We start from the raw sequence: 24,382 nt of genomic DNA, 5'->3' as shown, positions 1-24,382 counted from the left end.
TTCAAAGGCCAGGGGATTTGTTGCAAAGTTGAGGCCATTCTGGTGCTCTCATTGAGCTCTAGACAGCCAAGGTTACACAGGGAGAAACATCAAAAAAACCAATCAACCAAACTCTTTTCCTTTAAAAATAGTGAGGAATCTTGGAAATGATTGAAATATATGAATTAAATCATAGTATATATGATATATGTTATATATGAATAAAACAGGTGAAAGTCATAGTATAATACATTTTTGGTAGATTATTTGAGCCACTTTATGAGTGGAACTGTGAATATATGTACCCTTTTCTTTTTAAAGTGCTATGAAGGAGTTAAAATGTTGCGTTTATGTTGCAAATAGCATGTTTGACCATTCTTTAGGCCATGGATAATTTGTAGCAGCTGGGGTTTTTTTGTTTTTTTGCACCTGTTTTTCTGCTTAGTAATTAAATTTCCTGAATCTTAAAATTGGCCTTATTTCATGATGCAGAAAGGAAGATGACAGTGCATTGCTTATTTACGGCTAGTTCTGATTTACTTAATATTCTTCTGTTTCTTAGCTCACTGAAATGCAAGCTGAAAGTAGCTATTATAGCCCACAGAAAGTAAAGTCTAAGGAAGTTTTGTGCTGGGAACAAGAAGGAACTACAATTGAGGTAATCTTTAAGCATCAGACGTGGTAACGCGGGCTCTGTAACAGTTGTGTATTTAAAATACTTAGATTTATAATCTTGCAGTCTTTCTGTTTGAGTCAGCATTGTCGGTTGAAATGATTATTCCTTTAATGTGCAACCGGGATTTGTTTTATAATGCCTGTCTGTGTGGTGTGGGAGGCATGGTGTTCACAGAATGATGTCCTCTGAGGCTGTGAAAGTCTTAGTGTCTCGTCTTTGAATGCTTTTGAAAGGCAGCATGCCTGTTTCATGTAGAAAGTCTACAAAGAAACCTGTCATGTCCTTATTAAATACAAGTGTTTAATTCTTATATCCCCCTTCCCTTACAGGCCCTTATGATGGGAGAGCCTTTCTTTGATTGTCAGATTGGATTTGTAGGTTGCAGAGCCATATGCCTTAAAGGAATTATGGGCGTTAGAGATTTTGAAGAGCATATGAACAGAAGTGAAGCTGTAAGTCAAGGTCTTCCCTTATTTTAGATAGAATGCCAGGATAATGAAGTATACCAATTACCATACAAGATCTGCTTGGTACCTTCATCTGTGGCTTGAAAAGAGGGCCTTTTTTGTTCCCTCTCTATTTCTATGTAAGGAATTATGTATCTCAGGAGATATAAAAAGTTGATATCACTTAACACTTGAACAATCAGTCCAAATATATTTCATTCATAAATGTTTCCTTATTGTTTAAGGCAGTTGCTTGGAGTTCCTTTCTGGATTATTGGATGTTCTTTGTCAAAATGAGCAATAAATATGGTGATAGCCTTCCTTCCCTTTTCATAGGACATCAATAAATATGGTGATAGCCTTCCTTCCCTTTTCATAGGACTTCAATAAATATGGTGATAGCCTTCCTCCCCTTTTCATGGGACATCAAACTTTACTGACTTGTGTTAAGTACTAAATGAGTCTAGTATAAAAAGCTTCTTTAGTAGTCTAATGACTTTTTCTCCTGTTAAGATTTATACATTAATTTTTCAGGAAGCCTGCTTCTTCATTTGTGGTGAAAATTTGAGTACAAAAGGTTTGACATACCTTACAAATTCATTGTTTGATTACCGAAGCCCAGAGAACAATGGCACCCGTGCCGAGTTTATCTTGGATGCAGCTCACCATAAGGTCAGGGAATAGATTTTGGAGCCAAATTCTTGTTGTGGTTGGGTGGACACATTGTGTGAATACTTGTGATTGCTGTTTGCGTCTCAGTTTCTTCCAAGCACTGATTGTTTACTGGAACACTTGGAAATTATTTGTTCCAAGCTCTAGACCTAGAAAGACTTAAGGGATATGCAGAAATGTTTGGCTTTTTGTAGTGTAGCCATAGTTTGTTTATGCATACTTCACTGTTAGTTAGTTATGGAGGAAACATGTAGAATCACCTTTATTAATTTTTGTTGTCTCTAACATGTAAAATTGATGAAAAGGAACAAAATTTAATTTTCACTGCATACTTTTTTCCTTTTTCAATTTTTCATGTAATATTATATTAATATACTTATAGAATATTTGTGCATTTTCAGATAAATATGTTCAAAGTTACTTTTGTATTTAAGTAATATAAACTTATAATTTACATTTTAATTTTTCAATTGAGATTGACTTTCATAGTTAAAACTAAATAGTTCAATGTTTCCTGGTGTGATGAGTACACATTGAGAACATTTTAGTGTATCTTCAGTGTTTGAAGTGTCTCATGTCAGTATATTGAGGTAATTATGGACTGACTCTGTTTGAGGGATACATTACTGCACAGTTTTGTGATAGTGATAAAGTTCAAGAGTGTGTACTACGCACTCGGTAGAGCCGTTCATTCACTAGACAGTGTTCCAGATGTCACCTAGAAGGAGGTTGGCATTGGAGGAACACTACATTTCTTAGGAGTGAGTTCCTTGGATAAACCTCTCCTCTTTGGCTTTGGCAATCCTTTGGGTTGATGCAGTATATATGGTTGTGAACCAGAGGTATTCTGTTTTAACACTCTGTTCTACCCCATGTTGTGCTTGCATTTCTTTATTGGCAGGAGACATACACAAAAATAGCTGGCATGCAAAGGTTTGGTGCTTTCTACATGGATTACCTGTATACAGTGGAGCACAGCAGGGGCAAAGGTATGGGTTCTCTTGCCTTTGCATTGACCTCTGCTGAAGCAGCAGAAAATAAAGGGCCTTGGCAGACCGTATTCTGTTACTTTACATTTATCTTCAGGTATCTTGGGGTGAAGGGTTTAAAATAGAATTTTAGTGTTAGAATAGAATGTTCTGGCATTTTAAATCCTTCACTTGTATAGCTGTATGAAAATACATTTAAAATAGTCAACTATATTATTAGCATTTATGCATATTACATATAAAATTATACATATACAATTTCATTTTACAGTAGCATGTCAGAAAAAACAGTTATTTTAAAGACTACATATAGATATTTTTACTTAAAAGTTTGTTGAGATGAACAGAGGAGTGAATAGACGTTGAGTAAATGGCAGTTGTGAACTGTGTTAAGGGCGGTAGTGCAGATAGAGGAGCTGGGCAGTTGTGAACTGTGTTAAGGGCGGTAGTGCAGATAGAGGAGCTGGGTAGGTGTAAACTGTGTTAAGGGCGGTAGTGCAGATAGAGGAGCTGGGTAGGTGTGAACTGTGTTAAGGGCGGTAGTGCAGATAGAGGAGCTGGGTAGGTGTGAACTGTGTTAAGGGCGGTAGTGCAGATAGAGGAGCTGGGTAGGTGTGAACTGTGTTAAGGGCGGTAGTGCAGATAGAGGAGCTGGGTAGGTGTGAACTGTGTTAAGGGCGGTAGTGCAGATAGAGGAGCTGGGCAGGTGTGAACTGTGTTAAGGGCGGTAGTGCAGATAGAGGAGCTGGGCAGGTGTGAACTGTGTTAAGGGCTGTAGTGCAGATAGAGGAGCTGGGTAGGTGTGAACTGTGTTAAGGGCGGTAGTGCAGATAGAGGAGATTGGGGAACACAAAGCCAAAAAACAGCAGCTTGTTTGAAGGGTTGAAAATTTCAGAGTTGATCTTGAAAGTAAGGTCTTTTATAAAGAGAGAAGAACATACCAGCAATATTTTGTCTTTTTTTTGTGATGTTTTTATAAGTGTAGTTTTCATTGATCATAATTAAGTATGACATTCATGCACTCACTTTTTTATGTCTGATTGATGCTTAAAATACTAATATAAAATGGACTTCTTGTAGGTCCAGCAAATCAGCAAGACTTTCCTTCAGGGAAAAATGAGGACTTGGGAATAGTCCAAGAAAAGTCTACTAAAAGCCTTGTTATAGGCCCTCTAGATTTACGCTTGGACAGTAGTGCAGTGCATCGGATTTTGAAGATGACCGTCTGTGCTTTGGAACATGAATATGAGCCATACAGCAGGCTGAAACCAGGTTTGTTTTTAACTTCATTCTTGACTGCCAAGGTATTTTTGGTTGTGTGACTCAGTTTTTCTCTGTTTTTCACTTTTGCTCCGTTATATTTTGCTTGGTAGTATGGGCTTTCACATGAGCATCTGCCACATGAGTGAGTGAGCTCGTTTGAAGAAAGATTAGAAATGAAATTTGCAGTTTTTGCTGTAAGGACTTGATGTGCTGTATTCCTGGAACTCAGATGCTGGTGCCAGCACTCTGCGGCTGCTTACAACCACCTATAACCTGCGTTCAGGGGATTCTGGCCTCTGTGTGTACCAGGTCTATATGTGCCACACAGACACACATACATGCAAAAAGCTCACACATAAAAGAAATCTATCTTCATAGGATCTTTGTCTCTACCTGTACATATCTTTATCTGTATATCTGTCTGTGGCAATTTTTTTTTTTAGTTTGTGTCTTGTCTTTGTACTTTTAATTTTAGTGGTATTTTAATGTTGAGAATTGATATTATCTTAAAGAAATTAGAAACTCCTGAAACGATATATCAAAATAAAACATTTAATCTCTAAATACCTCAGACTTATACATTTATATTATTTAGAATTTGTATTATAATTGAAAGTAACATATTTTATGACTTTCTTTAAAATTAAAATTTTAATTTCCCTTAAAAATTGGGGAATTGTTTAACTCAGTTTTTAGTTGATTAAAAAAATTAACTTATTTACAATATTCTTTATTGAATTTTTATCATTTTTATTTTAGAAAGTAAGAATGAAAAGGAAACAGTACTGAATCCTGAGGAAGTGGCTTCTCTGGAGGAATATATTCCCACTCGGCACACAAGCGTTACTCTTCTCAAATGTACTTGCACGATTTTCATGGCAGAATTCAATTTGCTAGACCGCTTGCTTCCTGTCATCATGGGCGGAAAGGTACATCTGTTGTTCAGTGACCTATTCCTGTGGGGCATGCATGATTTCCAGTATTAAAGTGTATCCCTTATGGAGTAAATTCATTATAACTATAGTTGTTGATTTTTAGAAAGTAACATTGTTAAAAAATGTTGAAATAAATCTAATTTAATGCCATGTAAGGAAATGCTAAAGCGGGGCGTCTAGAAGTGAGAGCCTCTACTGCTGTTTTACTTGGCAGTTGTTTAACAACTTCAGCTCTTCTCTTCTCTTCTGGGTGTTCTGTCTCAGACAGTTGTTACATTAGGTGTTAAAAATCAAAAGATCTGCTGAATTTATTTCTTTTAAACATATATTTACATTCTGTATGTGCCCCCCTTTTGCTATAGCACAGTTCTGAAGGTCAGAGGACAAACTGTGGGAATCAGTTCTCTTCTACTACGCAGGGCCCAGGGATTAACCTTAGGTCTTTAGGTTTAGGGTGAGTCACCTCACCTGCCCTTCATTTCTTTATTTATACAGTGAAGGCAAAATCAATATTGCTGTCAACTTCTTTCCCTTATGACAGCACTGCAATCAAAGGACCAAGTGACTTATATTATGTGTGAAAGAGCGTGTGTTTTTCCTACACTGCAGCTAAATTCTTTATAGGTCCCCAGCTGTACGTATTTAGAAAGCCCTAATGTCTTAATCTGAATGAGAGAAGCCAATAATCTAAGGAAGTTGTCTTGTTCCTATTCAGAACTGGAACTGGGCTGTTTTTGGACTAACACACTTCTGTTTGTACTTACTGCTGATATATTACCCCTATCAGGGCTCAAAGAAAATGGGCAAGAAAAGTGTCCAGTGCTCTCTTCTGACTCCTGCAGAGTAGGCACAGCCTTACATAGATACACATGCAGGCGAGTCATACTCATGAAATAACCCCAAAACAAAATCTAAGGAAGAAATATTTTCTCTGCAAAGGAGCAGAGACGGAGTGCACAGCTGACTTGCACTAAGATCTACACAAGTGAGAAAAAGGAGGAGTAGAAGAGCTATGAGTTGGGGACCTAGGACGGGTTATCTCAGAAAAGCATAATTGAAAATGAAGGCGAAGCCAAGAAAAATATTGATAGCTTTTGCCAGTAAACTCTTAGAATTTATTAAGATATTGGATTTTTGAATATGGACTTTAATACTAGTAGCATCAAGTAAAAGATTTAAGTAAAGAATATTAACAGATTTTGAGCCGGGTATACTAGTTGTACGCCTTTATCCCAGCAATTGGGAGGCAGAGGCAGGCATGTCTCTGGTTTTGAGGCCAGCCTGGTTTCAATAACGTTCAGAACTACATAGAGAGGCCCTGTTAATAAAAAAGAAAAAAAGAAAAAAAATGAATATCATCAAAAATAAAAGGAACTACTCCAGGATGTTAAATGTGTCTGTTTAAAGAATTAAGGACATACACAGTTCCTGCAGATGTTTAGTCAAAGGGAGTATTCTGTATGATTCTTTTATGCGAAGTTTAAAAAGGACAAAAATTGAACTACAGTGATTAAGTAAGAATGTTGGTTTCTTCCAGTGGCAGTGTCTTGACCAGAAAGGGAGTCAGTCAGCCTTCTGGAGTCCCTCAGATGGGCGGGAGTTACACAAAATCGTTGTGCTTCTCAATTCAGACTGGTGTGGTTCATTTTATGTTTTTTTTTCCCCAACAGGAAGCCATAGTAATTTAGAAAGCAAAACAAAACAATAGCAATTTGAAAGTAGTTTCATTATTACTGAGGATGAAAAAACAGTGACGCTAGTATGTTCAGCCATCAATTATAGCCATATTGTTTCTCTGGGAAAATTACTGACTTTTGGGGTAGAGAAACAGTCTGTATGTAAATAGGTTGTCTCAAGACAAAGAAGGTCTTGGTTTTCTTTATTGAAAGCTTAGAACCAAGTTACTTTGAGAGTTAGTTCCAAGAAAGGTAGTACTTTGAGTAGCATACATTCTCAAGTTTGTCTGTGCCAGTTTGTGAGCAGAATGGTACATGGAGCACTGCCACTGCCAAAACCTCCGCAAGATGTAGAACTTCAATGTGCGTATTCTTAGGAAATATCTTTGGGTCATATTTTGCTTCATGTATACTTTATTATGTCTTTTACAGTGTAATGGTCTCAGGTTTTAGAATGGTTATGGAAATAATAAGGGGTGATAATACTCCTTTCTGTTATTTTACAGTGTAATGGTCTCAGGTTTTAGAATGGTTATGGAAATAAGGGGTGATAATACTCCTTTCTGTAATTGAAAAATAAAACTCATTAGCTGAAAGTTCAAGACTAATTTAACCTAAAATGCTTTCTTTAAAAGCTGAGACATACTTGAAATATCTAAAAGATATTTGTATTTAGTTATTTCATTAGAGTTCTAACAAAGGCATTTCTAGAGAGGTTTTCTGCTGTGAAATATGAGGGCCTGGAGTTTGTTTAGAGGGGTGTATGTAGATCAGTCACTGTTCTGTTAAAATTAATACCCTTACTTTCCAGAACTCAAGTAACTTCATGAATGCCACAAACTTCCAATCACTTCGACCTTTGCCATCCATTCAGATACTGGTGGATAAAATTAATTTGGAGCATTCTGTTCCAATGTATGCTGAGCAGTTGGTGCATGTAGTCAGTGGCCTCCCTCAGCCTTCTGATAGTCTGCTTCATTATTGCTATGTCCACTGCTACCTCAAGATAAGGACAGAATTTCCATAGGTGTTATTGTCTGGTCACTTTAGGAATAGCAAATGTATTTCTTTGTTTTAAAGGTTATAATTTTATAGAATCAATATTTCATAAGCTAAGATTTAAGTAAGACTTAGTCTAGTGCAGTGTAATTAAGATGTCTATTTTAAAATTTCCTTTGAATTCCTAGAAATGAGTAGTTTGTTTATAAGGCAGTTGTGATTTTACAATTTTGAAGATGTAAAAATGTCACTCATATCGATTTTTTGTAAGCAGTATGACAATATGTTTAACGTGGATACTTTTTAAAACAAACTCAGGATGCTTGAAAATAAATATTAATATAGGCATAGTGCTTCATAACACTTTAATGTACTTATTCTTAGTTTCTTCTTGTTGAAAATAAATATTAATATAGGCATAGTGCATCATAACACTTTAATGTGCTTATTCTTAGTCAGTTTCTTCTTGTTGGACTCACATTAATTTCTTTTTTTAAAAAAATATTTATTTATTTATTATGTATACAATATTCTGTCTGTGTGTATGCCTGCAGGCCAGAAGAGGGCACCAGTCCCCATTACAGATGGTTGTGAGCCACCATGTGGTTGCTGGGAATTGAACTCAGGACCTTTGGAAGAGCAGGCAATGCTCTTAACCTCTGAGCCATCTCTTCAGCCCCTCACATTAATTTCTTGATATAAAAGACATGTCTTGTTTAGTGGCATACATGCGTATATACATGTGGATACATACCCTTGTCCATGTGGCTCTGAAGCTGAGGTTGACAGAAGATGTCCTCTATCACTCTGCACATGATTTCCTGATAGTGGGTCTCTGCTGTTCCTGCAGCTCATGGATTGGCTGACCAGTGAACCCTTGACTTAGGTTACAGACATGTGTCATTGTGGCTCGCTCTTATCCCTGGGTGCTAGGGACCAAAGTCAGATCTTTATACTCATGCAGCAAACCACCTCCCCAGTCCTTCCACCCCAAACTTAAAAACCTTTCAGATATACTCATTAGGTCAGTGAGGTGGCTCAGTGGGCAGAGGTGCTTGCTTCCAGGCTTGCCCGTATATGGTGTGGTGGTGAAAGGACAGGCGTGAAAGATGTTTCTGCTGGGCTTCAGAGAGGTTTGGTGGCAAGCACCTTTAATCTGATGAGTCATCTTGGCAACCTAGTTTTATACCAAAAATAATAAATAAATAAATGAAAAGTGCTGGATTCCATGTGATGGACTCCATGAGAAAATTAAAGTACTTCCCTGTCTCTCAGTTGACACACTAGTGCTCCTTAGTTATATGTGTGTAATGTAAAACGGTAGCACACCAAAGACAATCTTTGGATTTCTTCAGATAAATTTAAGCGTAAAGTATTGAAATGTAACTGCTGTCAAACCATCTCAAACAGAAGAACATGTTTTCTTGGTGCTTCATTTGGGTAGTAGAACAAACATGGTAGCATATTTCTTGTGCAGCTGACGTCTCATCCTTGCTTACTCAGCTCTGAAGGTTTGATTGTGCTCTGTTGTCTCAGGTGTTTGGTTTCCAGGCAGGACTGACATCTTTGACTCACAGTGGATCTTACTGCTTGCCTGTACCAATTATCCCCTCTTTCAGCACTGCCCTGTATGGGAAACTTCTGAAACTCCCTGCTCTCTGGTAAGTAAGGACTGGTTAAACTCTGTGGTTTATGTTCATTTTTATTTTTATAGTTTGTGGATGGGAAAAAAAATCAAACATGTCTATTTTATGCTCAGGTATTAGCTTTTTACAAAACTTTTGAAGACAATTGAAATTATATTTTTATTGAGACCTAATGTTTTAGAATAATCTTTTTGTACGCTGTGAAGAAGTGCCACTCTGATTGGTTTAATAAAAAGCCAAACGGCCAATAGCTAGGCAGGATTTCCAGGCACAGAGGATGCTGGGAAGAAGGCAGAGTTACTAGGAAATGCAGAGGCAGCCAGACATGCTGGAGACAGATAAAGCCATGAGTCAGTGGCAAAACATAGATTAAGAGAAATAGGGTAATTTAAGTTGTAAGAGTTAGTAATAAGCCCGAGCTATTGGCTGAACATTTATAATTAATAAGTTTCCATGTGGTTATTTGGGAACTGTCTGGCAGGAAAGAAAAGTCTGCCTACAACTTAAGAAAATGAAAACCTCTTTTTATTAACGTAATTTTTAAAATTGATTTTTTGGGAATTTCACATCGTGTGCCCCAATCCCACTTATTTCCCTGTCCTTCCATGGCCATCCTTTATCACTGTACCTCTTCCCACAAAAGAAAATTAAAATGAAAATAAAAGAGAGAATAATGACTTCACCCCTATTTTTCCCGCTTCTCCATCACATGCTCATTTGTCATAGTGGCCTTGGGAGCTTCAGTGTGTAACACAGTGGACCCTTTTTGTCCAAAGAGCTTTACTTGCAAATGTTCATTGCACTGAGTTGTTGGTCTGGTTCAGGGCCTCTGGCTTCTGGAGCACCATCAGTACTGGACCCTCACTGAGTTTTCTTTGGGATCCCCTGCTGTTACCTGTTGTCACGGAGTTCCTGTGGCTGTGGTTCCACGGGACCAGTCTCTTCATGTGTTCCAGTAGGTCATAGATGAGGAAGATGTTGGGATTGGGCTAACTCAAAGTCCTGGGTGTGGGCCTGGGTAGTAACTGAGCTGGTCAGTGTTGTCCTCCACCAGGATCATTCCCCTCATGCAATGGTGAGGGCCAAGCCTCCCTCGCCCGTGCCATTGAGGCCAGCTCTTCCACAATAGGACAGGTGAGGAATGGGGCCACTTGCATGGCCACTTCTTCTGTTATGGCAGCTGGCAGTGGAGGGAAGGTTTTGCATTCACCGAGTGTCCTGGGGACAGCTATCCTGTGTCCATGACACTGCACAGCTCTTCTGCTGGGTGAGGGGCCGGCCAGGTCTCCAGTGCGCAGGCCACCCGGGATAGGTGGTTACCCAAGTGTTGGACACCAGCACAGATCCTGGCAGCAGTAGGGCCACTGACTCAGACGTGGCCCTGATGTGTCACTATGGATGTCTTTACTGAAATACTGTGTTCCTTTAATAACGTACATTTGATGGTGAACTTAGTAAGGTGTAGCATGAATAATAAAAACCTAGAAACAGATATTGGGATTCAAACTGAAGAGCAGAAAAGGAAAGCAGCCAGCCTCTGGCTCTTGCCTCTACCTCAGACTGAAGTGGGTGATCCTGCCTTCAGAAATCCTCAGATAGACCCTGAAACTTGTCTCCTCCATTTTAAATTCCTCTCCAGTGCTGGGAGTAATGGCGTGTACCACCACCACTCAGTCTCTTTGGCTGACCAGTGTGGCTGCTGGGATTAAAGGTGTGCTCCACCACTGCCTGGCCTGTATGGCTGACGTGTATCTGCTTTGCCCTCTGATCTTCAGGCAAGCTTTATTTATTAAAACACAAATACTATATCACTGTATTTTCCCCATATTATGTATATCCCCCTTATAGAAGGCTATAAGTAATATAAGAAAAATTATATACAATAAGTATAAGGAAAATTATACACAATAACTACAATATATACAATATACATTGACAGCGTATTTATTTGCATTTGACAAATTCAGAAAAAATAGTATATATCTATCCTATCTTGATGAATTCGAAAGGTTGTACCTAATTCACTTTCTATCCTAATTTGCATTATCAAATTATCTATAATGTCTCTAAACCTTTTACACTTTATACCTCTTTAGTGAGTTTCTTTTCTGAATCTGTTAAAAAAAGGAAAACTATAACTATTTCGTCTTCGGTTACCTCAGAGACCCAAGAAGAAAATACTATTACCTGAGTAAGCAGGAAGTACAAGCAAGCAACTTCCAAAAAATGTGAGAAATGACAGAAACAGCTGGTTGCCTGGACAGTCAACCAAAGTTCCTCTGAAATGTTGAGGCATCCATTTTTAGCCTACAGATCTAGAATATCCAAAAGACTTTTCTCTGAAGCAGGATATTCTAAAGAGCTGTCCCACCTTGTCTTAATGGTGACAGTCACTCTCTTTTGTGTCCTGCTTATCGGGTTAGGACAGCAGACTGTCAGTAGTCGAGTCAAGGGCACTTTCTTGCCCAGTGACTTTCTTTTGCTACAAAGAAAGTAAACTTCTTCTGGAGTTTCTTTGATGTCCATCATCTTCTCTGAAGTAGATTGGTGCTGCCAGGAGCAGACATGTCTCATTGTCGTGAAATAGAGCCTATGTTATTTCAACATCTTATATATCATAGTCTGTAGATATCTTAAGTGTTTAAAGATGACCTGTCTATCTAAAATATATCTTTGTTTGACCTTGAGAACATACCTAATGTGAGTACAAATTCAACTATTATAGGTGACTAATTACTAACCTGCATTTCCTTACTATCCTAAACAATGGGTAATAATAATTTTCAAGGACTATAAATTTGCATTGCATTATTAAATGAGCTGTATAGGCACAATTCCTTGAACAAGATTATAAATGTATGTGTAGTATGTTTTGACAAAATTAATCTCAAATTTATATCAATATACAAAATTTGTATACAATATCTAAAAGTCCAATGTAAAATATTTAAAGCTAGTAGTTGCTTTTTAGAGGTAGATTAAAAACTACTTTTTTATCTATAAATTTTTTAATTCATATTTATATCCTTTTTTCTTCCCAGAGTAGACTTTTACAATCTACCTTTTTATCTTACCATATCTGTATTCCCCTTTTTCTTTCGAAAACAAGAACTGTCTTGTTTTGATGATCTAATATCTAATATCCTTTGTTCAACTTTCCTACTGACTGTAACCAATAATAATTTATAACCAACCTCCCTAAACAATGAAAAATATCCATAACACACTGAATGACCAAAAATTACCTACCCCACCTCATGTGAATGTGGGCGGCATATTCTTAAATTTGCTTCTTGCTTTCTGGGGGTGACGGTATCTTTAGGGATCCTGAAAAGAAAATTTTGGGTTAACTGTTAAGTCCCGAGAGTGGTATCATTTGTTGTCCAGTCTCTGCATAATGGGAAAGCACAGGACTTGTCCCACAGCCTGGCTAGAGCAGTCTGTGTGGCTGGATCATCTCAGGTCACCACGATTGTTCTGAGCCACGTGTAGTCTAGTTGTAGTGAAGCAGATCTTTAGGTGGTATGTTTTAGCCTTAGTGGTGTTAACATAGTCCTGGAGGAATCCTCATTGTGAGGCCCCATCTTCCTTCTGGAGATGTCAAAGTCGCTGTAAGGCGTGGTCATGGTACACTGCTGAAAACTGATAGAGACTCAAACCAAAATCATGTATAGAAAGATATAATGAAGCATTTTCTCAATTTAGTTAGTATTTTATGTGACCATTAATGTCATAACCAAAAGTTTAGAATATATATTAATCTTATAAATTTTATCCCCTAAGAAAAGCTGTTAAAGAGCCAATATAAAACCATTGGATTATGAGATTAGTGGCAATAAAGTAGTCCTTAAATGTTTGTTTTTCTTCTGTCCCATATAAGGTGGCTCTTCTCATGAGACAGAGATTTTGAATTACACTTTAATAAGCATGCTTAGGTTTAGAGAAGGAGAGAGCCACACTAGAACTCCAAAGTCAGCTTTAATCTCTAACTGGATTGGGACTGCACAATGACTGTTTGCCTTATATGTCTGTAGAGAACAGCAAAAACAAGCATTTGGCAAGATTTATGAAATTTTTCCTGTTGTAAATGTGATATACCAATAGGCCAATTTACTCTTTTTTTTGAGACTTTTTTTTTCTGAATGATTTGTTCTTTTTTTATAGATGTCTCATTTGTCCAGTGGTCTTAGGATTCCTTAGATTTCTTCATTCTCCTGAAAAGACAGAAACAGAACTCTTCCCTAACCTTAATTTTGGGGAGGTTGTCTTTTGGCAAGTTATTTCTGATCAAATGAAAAGCATTTGCTAGTTTTATAGGTTAGTTTGAATTAAACAGCTATGATGTTTGATGAACTATTATCATCTTTTCTAATTAAGAGGTGTCTCTTGTTCAAATCAAATCTTTATTAATTTTGATCCATAATTTTTTTTTCTGTGGAAACAAAAGCAAAACCCCTCCCCACCATTAACACATGTCCTGGTTTCCATTCTGAGGTCAGTACATCTTTAAAGTACATGGTCTGATTTAACGCCATAGTTTTTCTACCATCCCATGTCTCTCCATAGCTGTTGTTCCTTTCTTATTAGCATTTAGAAAAGTCAAAGTTAATAAAGCATTTGGTAGTCTGTTTATGGGTGTCTTTATTATTCCATTCTGTTCATTTAAATATCTTTTATTGTTTGATTTGATCTTTCTATAATTGCCTGGCCTGTAGGATGGTGTGGTATACCTGTAATATGCTTTGTATTATAATAAGTAAAAAACTGTTGAATTTTCTTAGAGGCATGTAGTAAGAAGGAGTGGGCCGCATCCCGCCGCATGGCTAGCTTAACCCCAAAATAACCACACAGAAATTAATACAATTAAATTACTGCCTGGTACATTATCTATAGCCTCTTATTGGCTAACTCTCATATCTTGAATTAACCCATTTTCAATAATCTTTATTTCACCATGAGGTTGTGGCTTACCAGGAAAGATTCAGCGTCTCTGACCTGGTGACTTCATGGCAGCTCTCTCTGTCTGCCTTCCTCCTCCAGCATTCAATTCTGTCTTTCGGCCTATCTAAGTACTGCCCTACCAAAAGGCCAAGGCAGTTTCTTTATTCAACCAATGAAAGCAACACAAATACAGAAGGAGCTCCTACAGAGACATATGCTGAGCATTGTCTGTCTGTATTTGTGCAGGAATACTCATGATGGCCATAACTTCTAGCAAATGTGTGATTAATGAATCAGCCTTTTCCAAACTCAAAATAGTTGGTGATTGAAAACCTGAATAGGTATCAATGATGTGGTGTACATATTTTAATTTTCCAAATTCTACAGAAGGGAAATACAATCATCTGCCATATTTCATTCTTTCGAGTACTCTTTGGGTTACTTCCTGCAGGTAATGGTGTTTGGTTGTATAAAGAACAAGTAGGACATTTTCTTACAATTTCCTTGGCTTGTTGTCACATGGTGGGAAAGCCTTCTTTTAAACCTTTGCTATTGATATGATGGTTTTTAGGAAATTCTGAGGCCTTCAGCACATTTCCAATCAATAATTGATCGATTTCTGCATTACTTTGTTCTAGAGGACCTTGCATACTCCTGTGGGATTGGATGTGTATTATAAATATGGGGTGATTCCTATTCCTGATTGTATTTTGTAACTGAGTAAACAATAAAGTCAATTCTGTACCATCTAGTATAAATTCAGTGATTTCAATATGTAAAACAACTCTTTTTGCATGTTGCAAATTGGTAACTATGTTGAGAGGTTCTTTAAAAGTTCTTATTACTATGAGAATAACAAATTTGTGATGACTTAAGGGCTTTGATCCACTTTACTTAAAAAATCTGATTTGTTGCCTGTCTTTCCTGATTAATCTGCATCAGTATAGAATGTAGGGCCCCAGTTACTGGTATTTCCTGTACAATGTGAGGAAGGATTCAGTTTTCCTTATAAGTTGAATTCTATTGCTTTTGGTATAGTTGTTGTTTAATCTCTCCCCAAAAATTACTACAATTTTTTGTCAGGGTTTATTTTCTTCCCATAATTTGTTTATTTCATCATTATTAAAAGGTGCTATAATTTCTTCTGGTTCTTCTCAATTTTCTTTTTAGAATGAACCCAGAGTCCTTTTCCACATAACTTTTTAATTTTTTACTCAGTTTATGTGCTAAAAGATCCATTGTAAGATAGTATCTTCCCTCTGCATTAAAACTCCTGTAGAGAAATGCTTGGAGGGTGATATGACCAGCATGCAGTTAAGATTCGGATCCACATGATCCACGTGTGCCTTCTGTAATTTTTCTTCAGTCAAAGCCAATTCTCTCTCAGGTTCAGCTGATAATTTCCTGGAACTACTTAAGTCAGAAGATATTGGCAGACAGATCTCTCTGGGTTCAAGTCTACCCTGCGCTACACAAGATTGAATCTGTCTAAAAGAGAAACAGAGCTCATACAAAGGTGATCCCATCCCTTGGGATCACATGCCTTTAACTCTAGCACTAGGGAAGTGAAGACAGGAGTGATATTCCTGAGTGGAGAGAGAAATATAAAGGGGAAAGAGACAATGACTCAGTGAAGCATACAGTCTGAGGTTGGTGGAGAGAATTACTGGATTGCCATTTTGTTTGTGTCTTGGTAGAGGTAAGATCTCTCTAGTGACTTGGCTGCTTTGCTTCTCTGATGTTCAGCTTAAATCCCAATATCTGTCTCTGGGTTTTTATTATTTGTTCAACAGACTCCATAAGATGGGCTGTAGGTAAGCTTGTGGGGCATTTTCTTAGTGACTGGAGGGTGACCCAACCCGTTATGGTGGTGCCATCCCTGGACTTGTGATCCTGACTTCCACAAGAATGCAGGCTGAGCAAACCAGGCTGAGCAAACCAGTGAGCAGCACCCCTTCATGGCCTCTGCATCAGGTTTTTGCTGTTTTTGATTTCCTGTCCTGATTTCCTTCAGTGATGAACTATGAGGTAGAAGTATAAGGCAAATAATCCCTTCCCTCCCCAAGTTTCTTTGGTCATGGTGTTTCACTGCAGTAATTGTAACCCTTACTAAGACACAGAGTGTGGGTAGTTTTGGGTAACTTGTCTTTTTTATACAGTAACTTGAGCATGTATGTATCCCTGTTGTTTTTCTATAGCTTCAATTTTTAGAATGTTTATTTAACTAAATTCCTTTCTGCTTGTTTTAATAAACATCTACTGAAAATGAGTTACAGTTAGGTCCTGAAGCATAATTGCTCCAGGCATGAAGAAACCAGTCATGATACAAATGTGATTAAATTCTATATATAAGACTAATCTAATTTCAAAGTTGGTAGACTTAACAAAAATTTGAATTATAATGCACAGGTCATTGCAGTCTTGAGAAGAGTGCTCTTCTGACACAGCTCACTAGTTTGCATGAGTTTTGAAGGTTGATAAAACAAGGTGAGCATGTGCACTATTCTCATGACAAAAGCCTGTGTGTCCCAAGGTTAAAGAGAAGACACCACCACTCAAAGACCCAAGTCTATGGAAGCAGTGACTGTAAGAAGATCTGAAACCTTCCTCCCGGTCTGAAATTTAAACATGCTTAGCGAATGTAAGTGTAGGCATTTGTAGGCCTGGCTGAAATTATGAATTTTAGAACACAAGATTTGACATGTAAAGTTCAATGAATTTTACTTTATTTATCAACCTTATAAATTTTCATCAGAATCCCACCAAACGCAGGTGATGTTCTTTGCTACAGTAAAGATTGTTTTCATTTTAGCTTTAAAGGAACTATAGATTTTGTAGTAATAGGAGTGGCAGGGCTGCGTCCCCAGCACCCTGGCCACCTGCTAGCTTATGCCTGAAATAACAACACACAAATTGTATTTATTTAAACACTGCTTGGCTCATTTCTATCTAGCCTCTTTTAGGCTAATTCTCACATATTAATTTAGCCCATTTCTAATCAACTGTGTGTAGCACCCCAAGGTGCGCTTACCGGGAAAGATTCTAGCCTACATCCATCCTGGGTCGGAGCTTCATCGTATGTGCCTCAGAGAGCAGAGCTCTCGCGCTGGGAGAGGGGAGCATGGCATCTCTGCTCCAGAGAGTAGAGCTGTCGAGTCTGAGCTCACTTCCTCTTCCTCCCAGCATTCTGTTCTGTTTACTCCACCCACCTATGTTTTAACCTATGAGGGCCAAGCAGTTTCTTTATTGCTTAACCAATGAAATCAACAGATTGATAGACACTCCCACATCAAGATTTACTTCATATATATGCATATATCTTTTCCATTCACTTTTTTTTTGGACTATAGTAGGATGTGGTCTTTTGTTCCATGTTTCAACCATATCATACGTAACAACAGTTCGTTGTTGTATCTTTAAGTAGCATTGTGGATAGACTTTTATTTTGTTTCTTAATTCATCAGTAAATGAACATTTGGGTTTTTAAAAAATGAATTCACAATAGTAATTATAAGTATATTACAAGAGAAAACTCTGTTATTGTCCATAAGCCATGACAAAAACATATTTGTATTACACTTTACCACTTATACATTACCAAATTAGAAGTGTAAAATCCCAAATCACATAAGTAATTGACTTACATTTTTATTTGCACAGCTTATACATTTTATAGTGATTTGTCTACATTAAGATTATATTAATGTAAGGTCTATTATGAATCTTTAAAATTTATTTTTATTTAATATACAATATATTTTCAAAAATAATTTTATGAGCACATATTATCAAAATAGCAATTTTCCTTATAACAGGTTCCTAAATCCTTTGTGTTGGCTGATCTTTCACTTCCCTCATTCTTAATTTCTTTGTTCTTTGCTTCATTTGTACCCTCTGCTCCCAGTAATTCCCTTTCCACTGATAAAAATCTTGTCTTTATTTTGAAACATGGTCTTTCTCCATATCTCTGACTGTTCCTGAATTCACTATGTAGGTCAGGCTAGCTTTGAACTCAGAGATCCATCTGCTTCTGCCTTCCAGATATGCCACCATATCCGACTTACAAAGTGTTTTCATTTCCTTTTTTTATTTTTATCTTTTATTTTTCCATTCAAAAATTTCTACTCCCTCCCCTCCCATTGCCCTTCCACTCCCCTATTCCCCTTCCTCCCTTCCCCTCCAGCCTTAACTGAGGGCAGGGTGACCTGCCCTGTGGGAAGTCCAAGGCCCTACCCCCCTGCATCCAGGCCTAGGAAGCTTTGCATCCAAATAGACTAGGGTGCCAAAAAGCCAGTATAAGCAGTAGAAATAAGTCCCAGTGCCTTTATCAATGGCTTCTCAGTCAGCCCCCATTGTCAGCTGCATTTGATCACATGCTCATTCAGTCCTAGTCCAGCTGGATTAGGTGATTTCCCATTAGATCAAGCACACTGTCTCAGTGTGTGGACCCAACCCCACACGTCCTGACTTCCTTGCTCATCTTTTCCCTCCTTCTGCTCTTCAACGGGACCTTGTGAGCTCAGTCCAGTGCTCTGATGTGGGTCTCTGTCTCTATCTCCATCCATCGCAAAGATTCTATGTTGATATTCGAGATAATCATCAGTGTGATTATGGGGCAATGCCAGTTCAGGCGCCCTCTCTTCTGCCAACCAAGGACCATTTCTTAACATGATAGGATGTAGCATACACGGTGTCCTTAGCTAGCACTGGTGATGTTGGTTATAGGGTGCTCAGAAGCCCTGCCTGGGACCTTGACCTTGCAGTGTAGCTCCAGGCCGCATTGAGAGAGCACAGAGAAGGACAGGTATTCTAACTTTGATGGAGTTTAGTTGGAGGAAGCAGGCCAGCACATGTCCGTCCATTTCCAAACTGTTATCATTGCTGTGCACATGCTGGGCGCACAGAGGTCTGTGTGTGCTCATTTTTAGAGAGTGCTTATCATTGCCGTGCACAAGCTGGGCGCAGAGAGGTCTGTGTGTGCTCATCTTTAGAGAGGGCTTATCATTGTCGTGCACATGCTGGGCGCACAGAGGTCTGTGTGTGCTCATTTTTAGAGAGTGCTTATCATTGCCGTGCACATGCTGGGCGCAGAGAGGTCTGTGTGTGCTCATTTTTAGAGAGTGCTTATCATTGCCGTGCACATGCTGGGCGCACAGAGGTCTGTGTGTGCTCATTTTTAGAGAGTGCTTATCATTGCCGTGCACATGCTGGGTGCAGAGAGGTCTGTGTGTGCTCATTTTTAGAGAGTGCTTATCATTGCCGTGCACATGCTGGGCGCACAGAGGTCTGTGTGTGCTCATTTTTAGAGAGTGCTTATCATTGCAGTGCACATGCTGGGCGCAGAGAGGTCTGTGTGTGCTCATTTTTAGAGAGTGCCTATATGGGAGTAGGAGGTACACTGTCATTTAACCTATCATTTAATTTGTAGAAAGAACTTAAAAGATTATATTTTGAGTATGAAATGTTATGTCAGTTAAGTAACCGTTCTGTAAAAAAGAAAATCCCACAATTTTCCATGTTTTACCTAGTCTCATAAGTTAGTAAGATTTTTGTATTAACTTAATTTTGGAAAATAATGACCTAATCTTATTTTATTGTACAGGATGTGAGAAATAATAAAAATAAATTTTGGGAACCAATCTGTGTTTTCAAACTTGGCATTTGGGACCTCTGTAGGAATCTTTATGTCCAGCTGTTGCTATGGAGTGTGTCCTAGAGAAGGGCTCCTTGTGCCTGGAGGGTGCATGTGGAAGACTCCTTCTTTGCATCCAGTGGTAGGAAGAACCACACTTCTGAATTTTCTTGTTATGTACTGAAAGCAAGAATTTTTAAAAATAGAAATTGCATTGGCACAGAAATTTGATTGTCTCTATTTATAATTTGCCAGGAAATGACAGATCAGTCTTTGAAATTGTAATTAGGGTATAGTCATTTAAAGTATTTGCTACTAAGCAATTAAGATCTACTTGTTTCTGTTTCCTTCAATTTATTCTGGAGTTTGTCCAAGTTGAGTTTTAATGAGTTGTTTATCCCACTAGTTACTCTACGATTTATTTTTCTCTAGAGAGTGATGTTTGAACTGATAGTTTGAAAATCTATTCTGTAAAGTGAACATATATTTATACCATGATTTCTGAATATAAACCCTAGACATTTGCCAAATTTATGACTTTATATTAACCAATATAACTGTTAAAATGCAGCTTAGTGATATTTTAAGAGGAGTCTAGAACTTGTTAGATGCTTTTGTATGATTTTATATTGAGGTGCTTTGTTTAAATAAATGTGTAGTGGTATAAGTCACAAGGAAAAGTCACACTTTTAGTGTATATTTGCATTGACATATTAAAGAGTCCCCAAGTAGCTGTAAGTTGTAAAATCTATTGATCTCTAAATATTTTCTGAAGCAAAGATAGTATAACATGACAATTTGGTGAACTGAGTAATAAGAAACACAGACCTTTGTTACTTTCCCTAGCTTGCTAACCTGTGAAATATAATTAAACGACAAAAGAAAGAAAAACCTTTCCTGTTGATATTGTTCCATCAACAATAGTTGGTGCATTGTATCAGCTACTTATGTGTTGCCAAATCATTTTGTTTATTTTAGTTTAAATATTAATTCAAAAGGAGTATAGTAAACTATACTTGAGTTTGTAGTTGGTATAACTGAAAAAGAAAGCCTTCAAAATCTTATGTATGTATGGCAAAATTACCTTGTTTGTAAGAAAAATGAGTTGTGCAAAGTATGTTTTTTTAATAATAAATCTGAAGAAAAGAATTACTCTCCAGCCTTTGGAAATAATGTAGAATAATTAAATTGTTTTTGTATTTGCTTATGTTTACATTTTAGTTAAAACTGTGCAATCCATTAGGAACCATTTTACGTGACATCAGATGGTTTGAAAGTTAAAGTATAAAGTAGGTATTTTTATTCTGAAATACTGAAGTCCCACTTGTACCAAGTATCCACTCTGTAATAACTGTATAATTCATGTTATAGTAGGGGTTCTTCTAGGAGCATGGCTTTTGCTGTATTCCCCTGCCCAGGACTCTGTTGAGATGAAAGTACATTGTCTTAGGTTCGTGATACATTTTTCACAGTGTAGATGACCCAGTTGTTTGTATTCTTTACTCGTGTTAGTAGTGATAGAATGTTTTTCTGTCTAGCTTTCCTGATGGCGGTGGAATCAGGGTGGGGGCTGTGGTAGGAGGACTCCACCTGTCTAGCCAAAGTGGGGAGTTCCAGGTTCAGTGAGAGGCAGTCTCAGAAAATGTGTAGAGTGATTGAGGAAGACCTGATATTGGCTTCTGGCTTTACTGTCTACACACATGTACACATGTATAAACATACATGAGCATGTACATATATATGTACACACATGCATAGCATACACAATTTCAATGTAGCCTAATTACTATGTTCTATATAAGTGCTATTCACTTATTTATTTGTATTTTCTTTGTTTTCATGTTTAGGACCAAAAGATCTCAGACTGTTGTAACTGAAGGTATTTTTGAACTGCCAAATCTCACAATTCAAGCGACAAGAGCACAGACACTTTTGCTGCAAGCAATATATCAGAGTTGGGCTCATATTGGAAATAGCAGCTCTTCAACAGTGAATGAAGCTTTGATGAATGAAGTCTTCCAAACTACAGGTAAAAGCTGTTTTCCTCCTAAGGAAAATCTATTTCAGAGTTGACTGATATTTAAATTCCTGTGTTGACATGCTTAACTTATAGTATATTTCTATAAAGTAATTACTAACTTGACTGACATTTATACCACTTTTTCTCAAGCCACTTATCATTTCGTGGGCATCTTGACTGATTCTTAAACTGCAGTTGTAAGTAAAGCAGCGCACATGGATGCCCTGGTGTCTCTGATGATTCTCTAGGTCATGTCTGTCTAGGGATTGATCCATTTCTTTTGGAGTTTGTGGTTTATTGAAATAGGGGTTTTTTTTAGAGAATTCTTCAATGATCCTTCATCTCCTACATCTGTATCTGTTGTCATGCACCCTTTTCCCTCGCTAACATTTGTATTCTCTGTTTCACTTTGTTTGGCTAAAGGTTTGCAATCCCTGCATATCATTTTAAAGTGCCATTTCTTTGCTTCACTGATTATTTTTTAAAATATCCTCTATTTAAATTAATTTTTGACATTTATTATTTCTTTCCAACTTCTGAGTTTGGGTTTGACCTGTTTTTGTGTTACTGAAACCTTAGTTATATGTGTATGGTATTTAGTTCTTTCTTATTTAAGTATAGTCATTCATACATATATATGTATGTATATATGTATGTATGTATATATTCTCTCTGAGAACCACCTTTGCTGTTGTATTTTCTTTGATTCTAGGAATTTTATTTTCTCTGTCATCTTCAGTGACATACTTGTCATTGCAAATCAAAATTTCAATTTCTATGTGGTTTTTGTAGTTTCTTTTGCTATTTATTTATAATTTTATGTAATTATGATACAATAAAGGTCATGAAGTTTAATATTTTTATGTTGGTCAACATTTGCTCTTTTAGCCTAAATGTGATCTATTTTAGAGGAAGTTTCAGCTTTCTCGTATAAAGGTATTTCTAATTAGAATTCTTTCTGTGAGGACTGGGAATTGGGGATCTAACTCACTGGGTGTGGACGGCATCACATGGCAGTCGATAGGAAGACATTTGTCTGCCCATTGTCTTCTGTTCTTTCTTTCTAGGCTGGCTTCACACTTGGGATCCTACTCCCATTGCCTCCTGACTGCTGGGGTTGCAAGTGTGAAGGCATTTCAGCCTCTCTCTTCTCTTTTGGCCACTGACATGGGGCCTACTTTGATGGTTTTGTCATTTCTATTCACATCAACCAGGGCCTGCATTTCAGCTTCATGGCCTGATTAAGTTTCTGCCCTCTCAGTACCTCACAGAATGGGTTAAACTACATGTTTAATGTAGAATACATTGATACCATATTCGTACTCTCACTGAGTTTCCATGTCCACGTAAGCTCACTCTATTGCAAGACTATTTAAATTTTTTTTACTTTTGAGATTATAATACAATTATATCATTTCTCCCTTCTCCTTCCTCCCAACTCTTCCATATACCCCTCCTTATTCTTTCTGAAATTGTTCATTAGTTGTTATATGGATATCGGTATGTGTCTATACAAACATATTCCTAACCTGCTTAGTCTGTATAATGTTATTTTTAGTCTGTTTTCAGGGTATTTGGTATTAAATAATCAATTAGTAAATTCTGAGGTTGTCTGAGGCTGTTATGAAAGTAATATTATAATTAAAATTATCTTATTTTTCATATTTCTATTTTAAGTGATATTCCATCTGGAGGTCTTGTTTGCTTTACTATTTATCTTACTGCCTCCAGTATTTTTGAAATATTAATTTTTTTTGTAGATTAGCTCTCATAGCATAAAAATGATTAGTAAACTAGGGGCATTGATTTTCCTTTATAATATCTCTATTTCTAAGCAAATTTTCTTTCTCTCTTAAGAAGTTATAGTATAAGCTATAACATAAAAGGAAGTATTCTGGAAATTGTTCTAACGGATGATAGCTCAAGTATTAAAGACATGTCCCAGACGAATGGCAACAATTCAATTTTTGGTAACCTAGTGTAGTATAAGATCTTAGTTTAGTGGAACTAATGTTTTACAGATTGAGGATCTGAGAAAATTGGATTGTTAGAAAACGTTACCTCTTTTGTAAATGCTTGAAAAAAATGAAACAAATCATTTAAAACACTTAAAATACATGGATGAAAAGTTATCAGTAATTTATTTGGAAAGCTAATTTTCCAAGTTGATAGTTTCATTAGTTCATTCCCTCAGCATGACAATCTACTCTGTGCATTTTAGTGCTAACAGAGTATTTATAACATTGTGCCACAAATTATCTTAGTGAGGATCCCAAAAGTATGTATATAATTAAGGTATTAAGTTTCAGCATTTTATGCTCTTGCCTATGAGGACTGTCAATCGATTATGCTTTCTTAAGCTTTGCTCCATATAGTTTGTTGATGCATGCAATCTCCTGCTTTTCTCCTGTTCTATATTACTACGGTGATAAAAGATGTCATGCTTTGGTTCCTATCTGTGGAGGAAAAGCCTTTTCCCGACCTGCAGTGATTGTCTGCCCCTTGCAT

At 37.2% G+C, this 24,382-nt stretch overlaps 1 protein-coding gene across 1 annotated transcript in view; it reads left to right on the top strand.

The window, feature by feature from the left end:
* Nucleotides 1-24,382, top strand: part of LOC121442622 (vacuolar protein sorting-associated protein 13B-like) — a 171,795-nt gene that overhangs the window by 47,411 nt on the left and 100,002 nt on the right. The window contains exons 8-16 of the mRNA XM_041644227.1: nt 542-637; nt 985-1,107; nt 1,636-1,773; nt 2,675-2,762; nt 3,843-4,034; nt 4,785-4,954; nt 7,448-7,642; nt 9,172-9,296; nt 21,702-21,883. Coding sequence (XP_041500161.1) covers nt 542-637; nt 985-1,107; nt 1,636-1,773; nt 2,675-2,762; nt 3,843-4,034; nt 4,785-4,954; nt 7,448-7,642; nt 9,172-9,296; nt 21,702-21,883 — 1,309 coding nt within the window. The remainder of the gene's footprint in view (nt 1-541; nt 638-984; nt 1,108-1,635; nt 1,774-2,674; nt 2,763-3,842; nt 4,035-4,784; nt 4,955-7,447; nt 7,643-9,171; nt 9,297-21,701; nt 21,884-24,382) is intronic.

Source organism: Microtus oregoni, unplaced genomic scaffold, assembly GCF_018167655.1.
Source record: "Microtus oregoni isolate MIOR12 unplaced genomic scaffold, Mior012 000092F_ref0000046, whole genome shotgun sequence".
In the NCBI taxonomy this organism is placed as follows: Eukaryota; Metazoa; Chordata; class Mammalia; order Rodentia; family Cricetidae; genus Microtus; species Microtus oregoni.
This window is presented reverse-complemented; position numbering and strand designations above follow the sequence as displayed.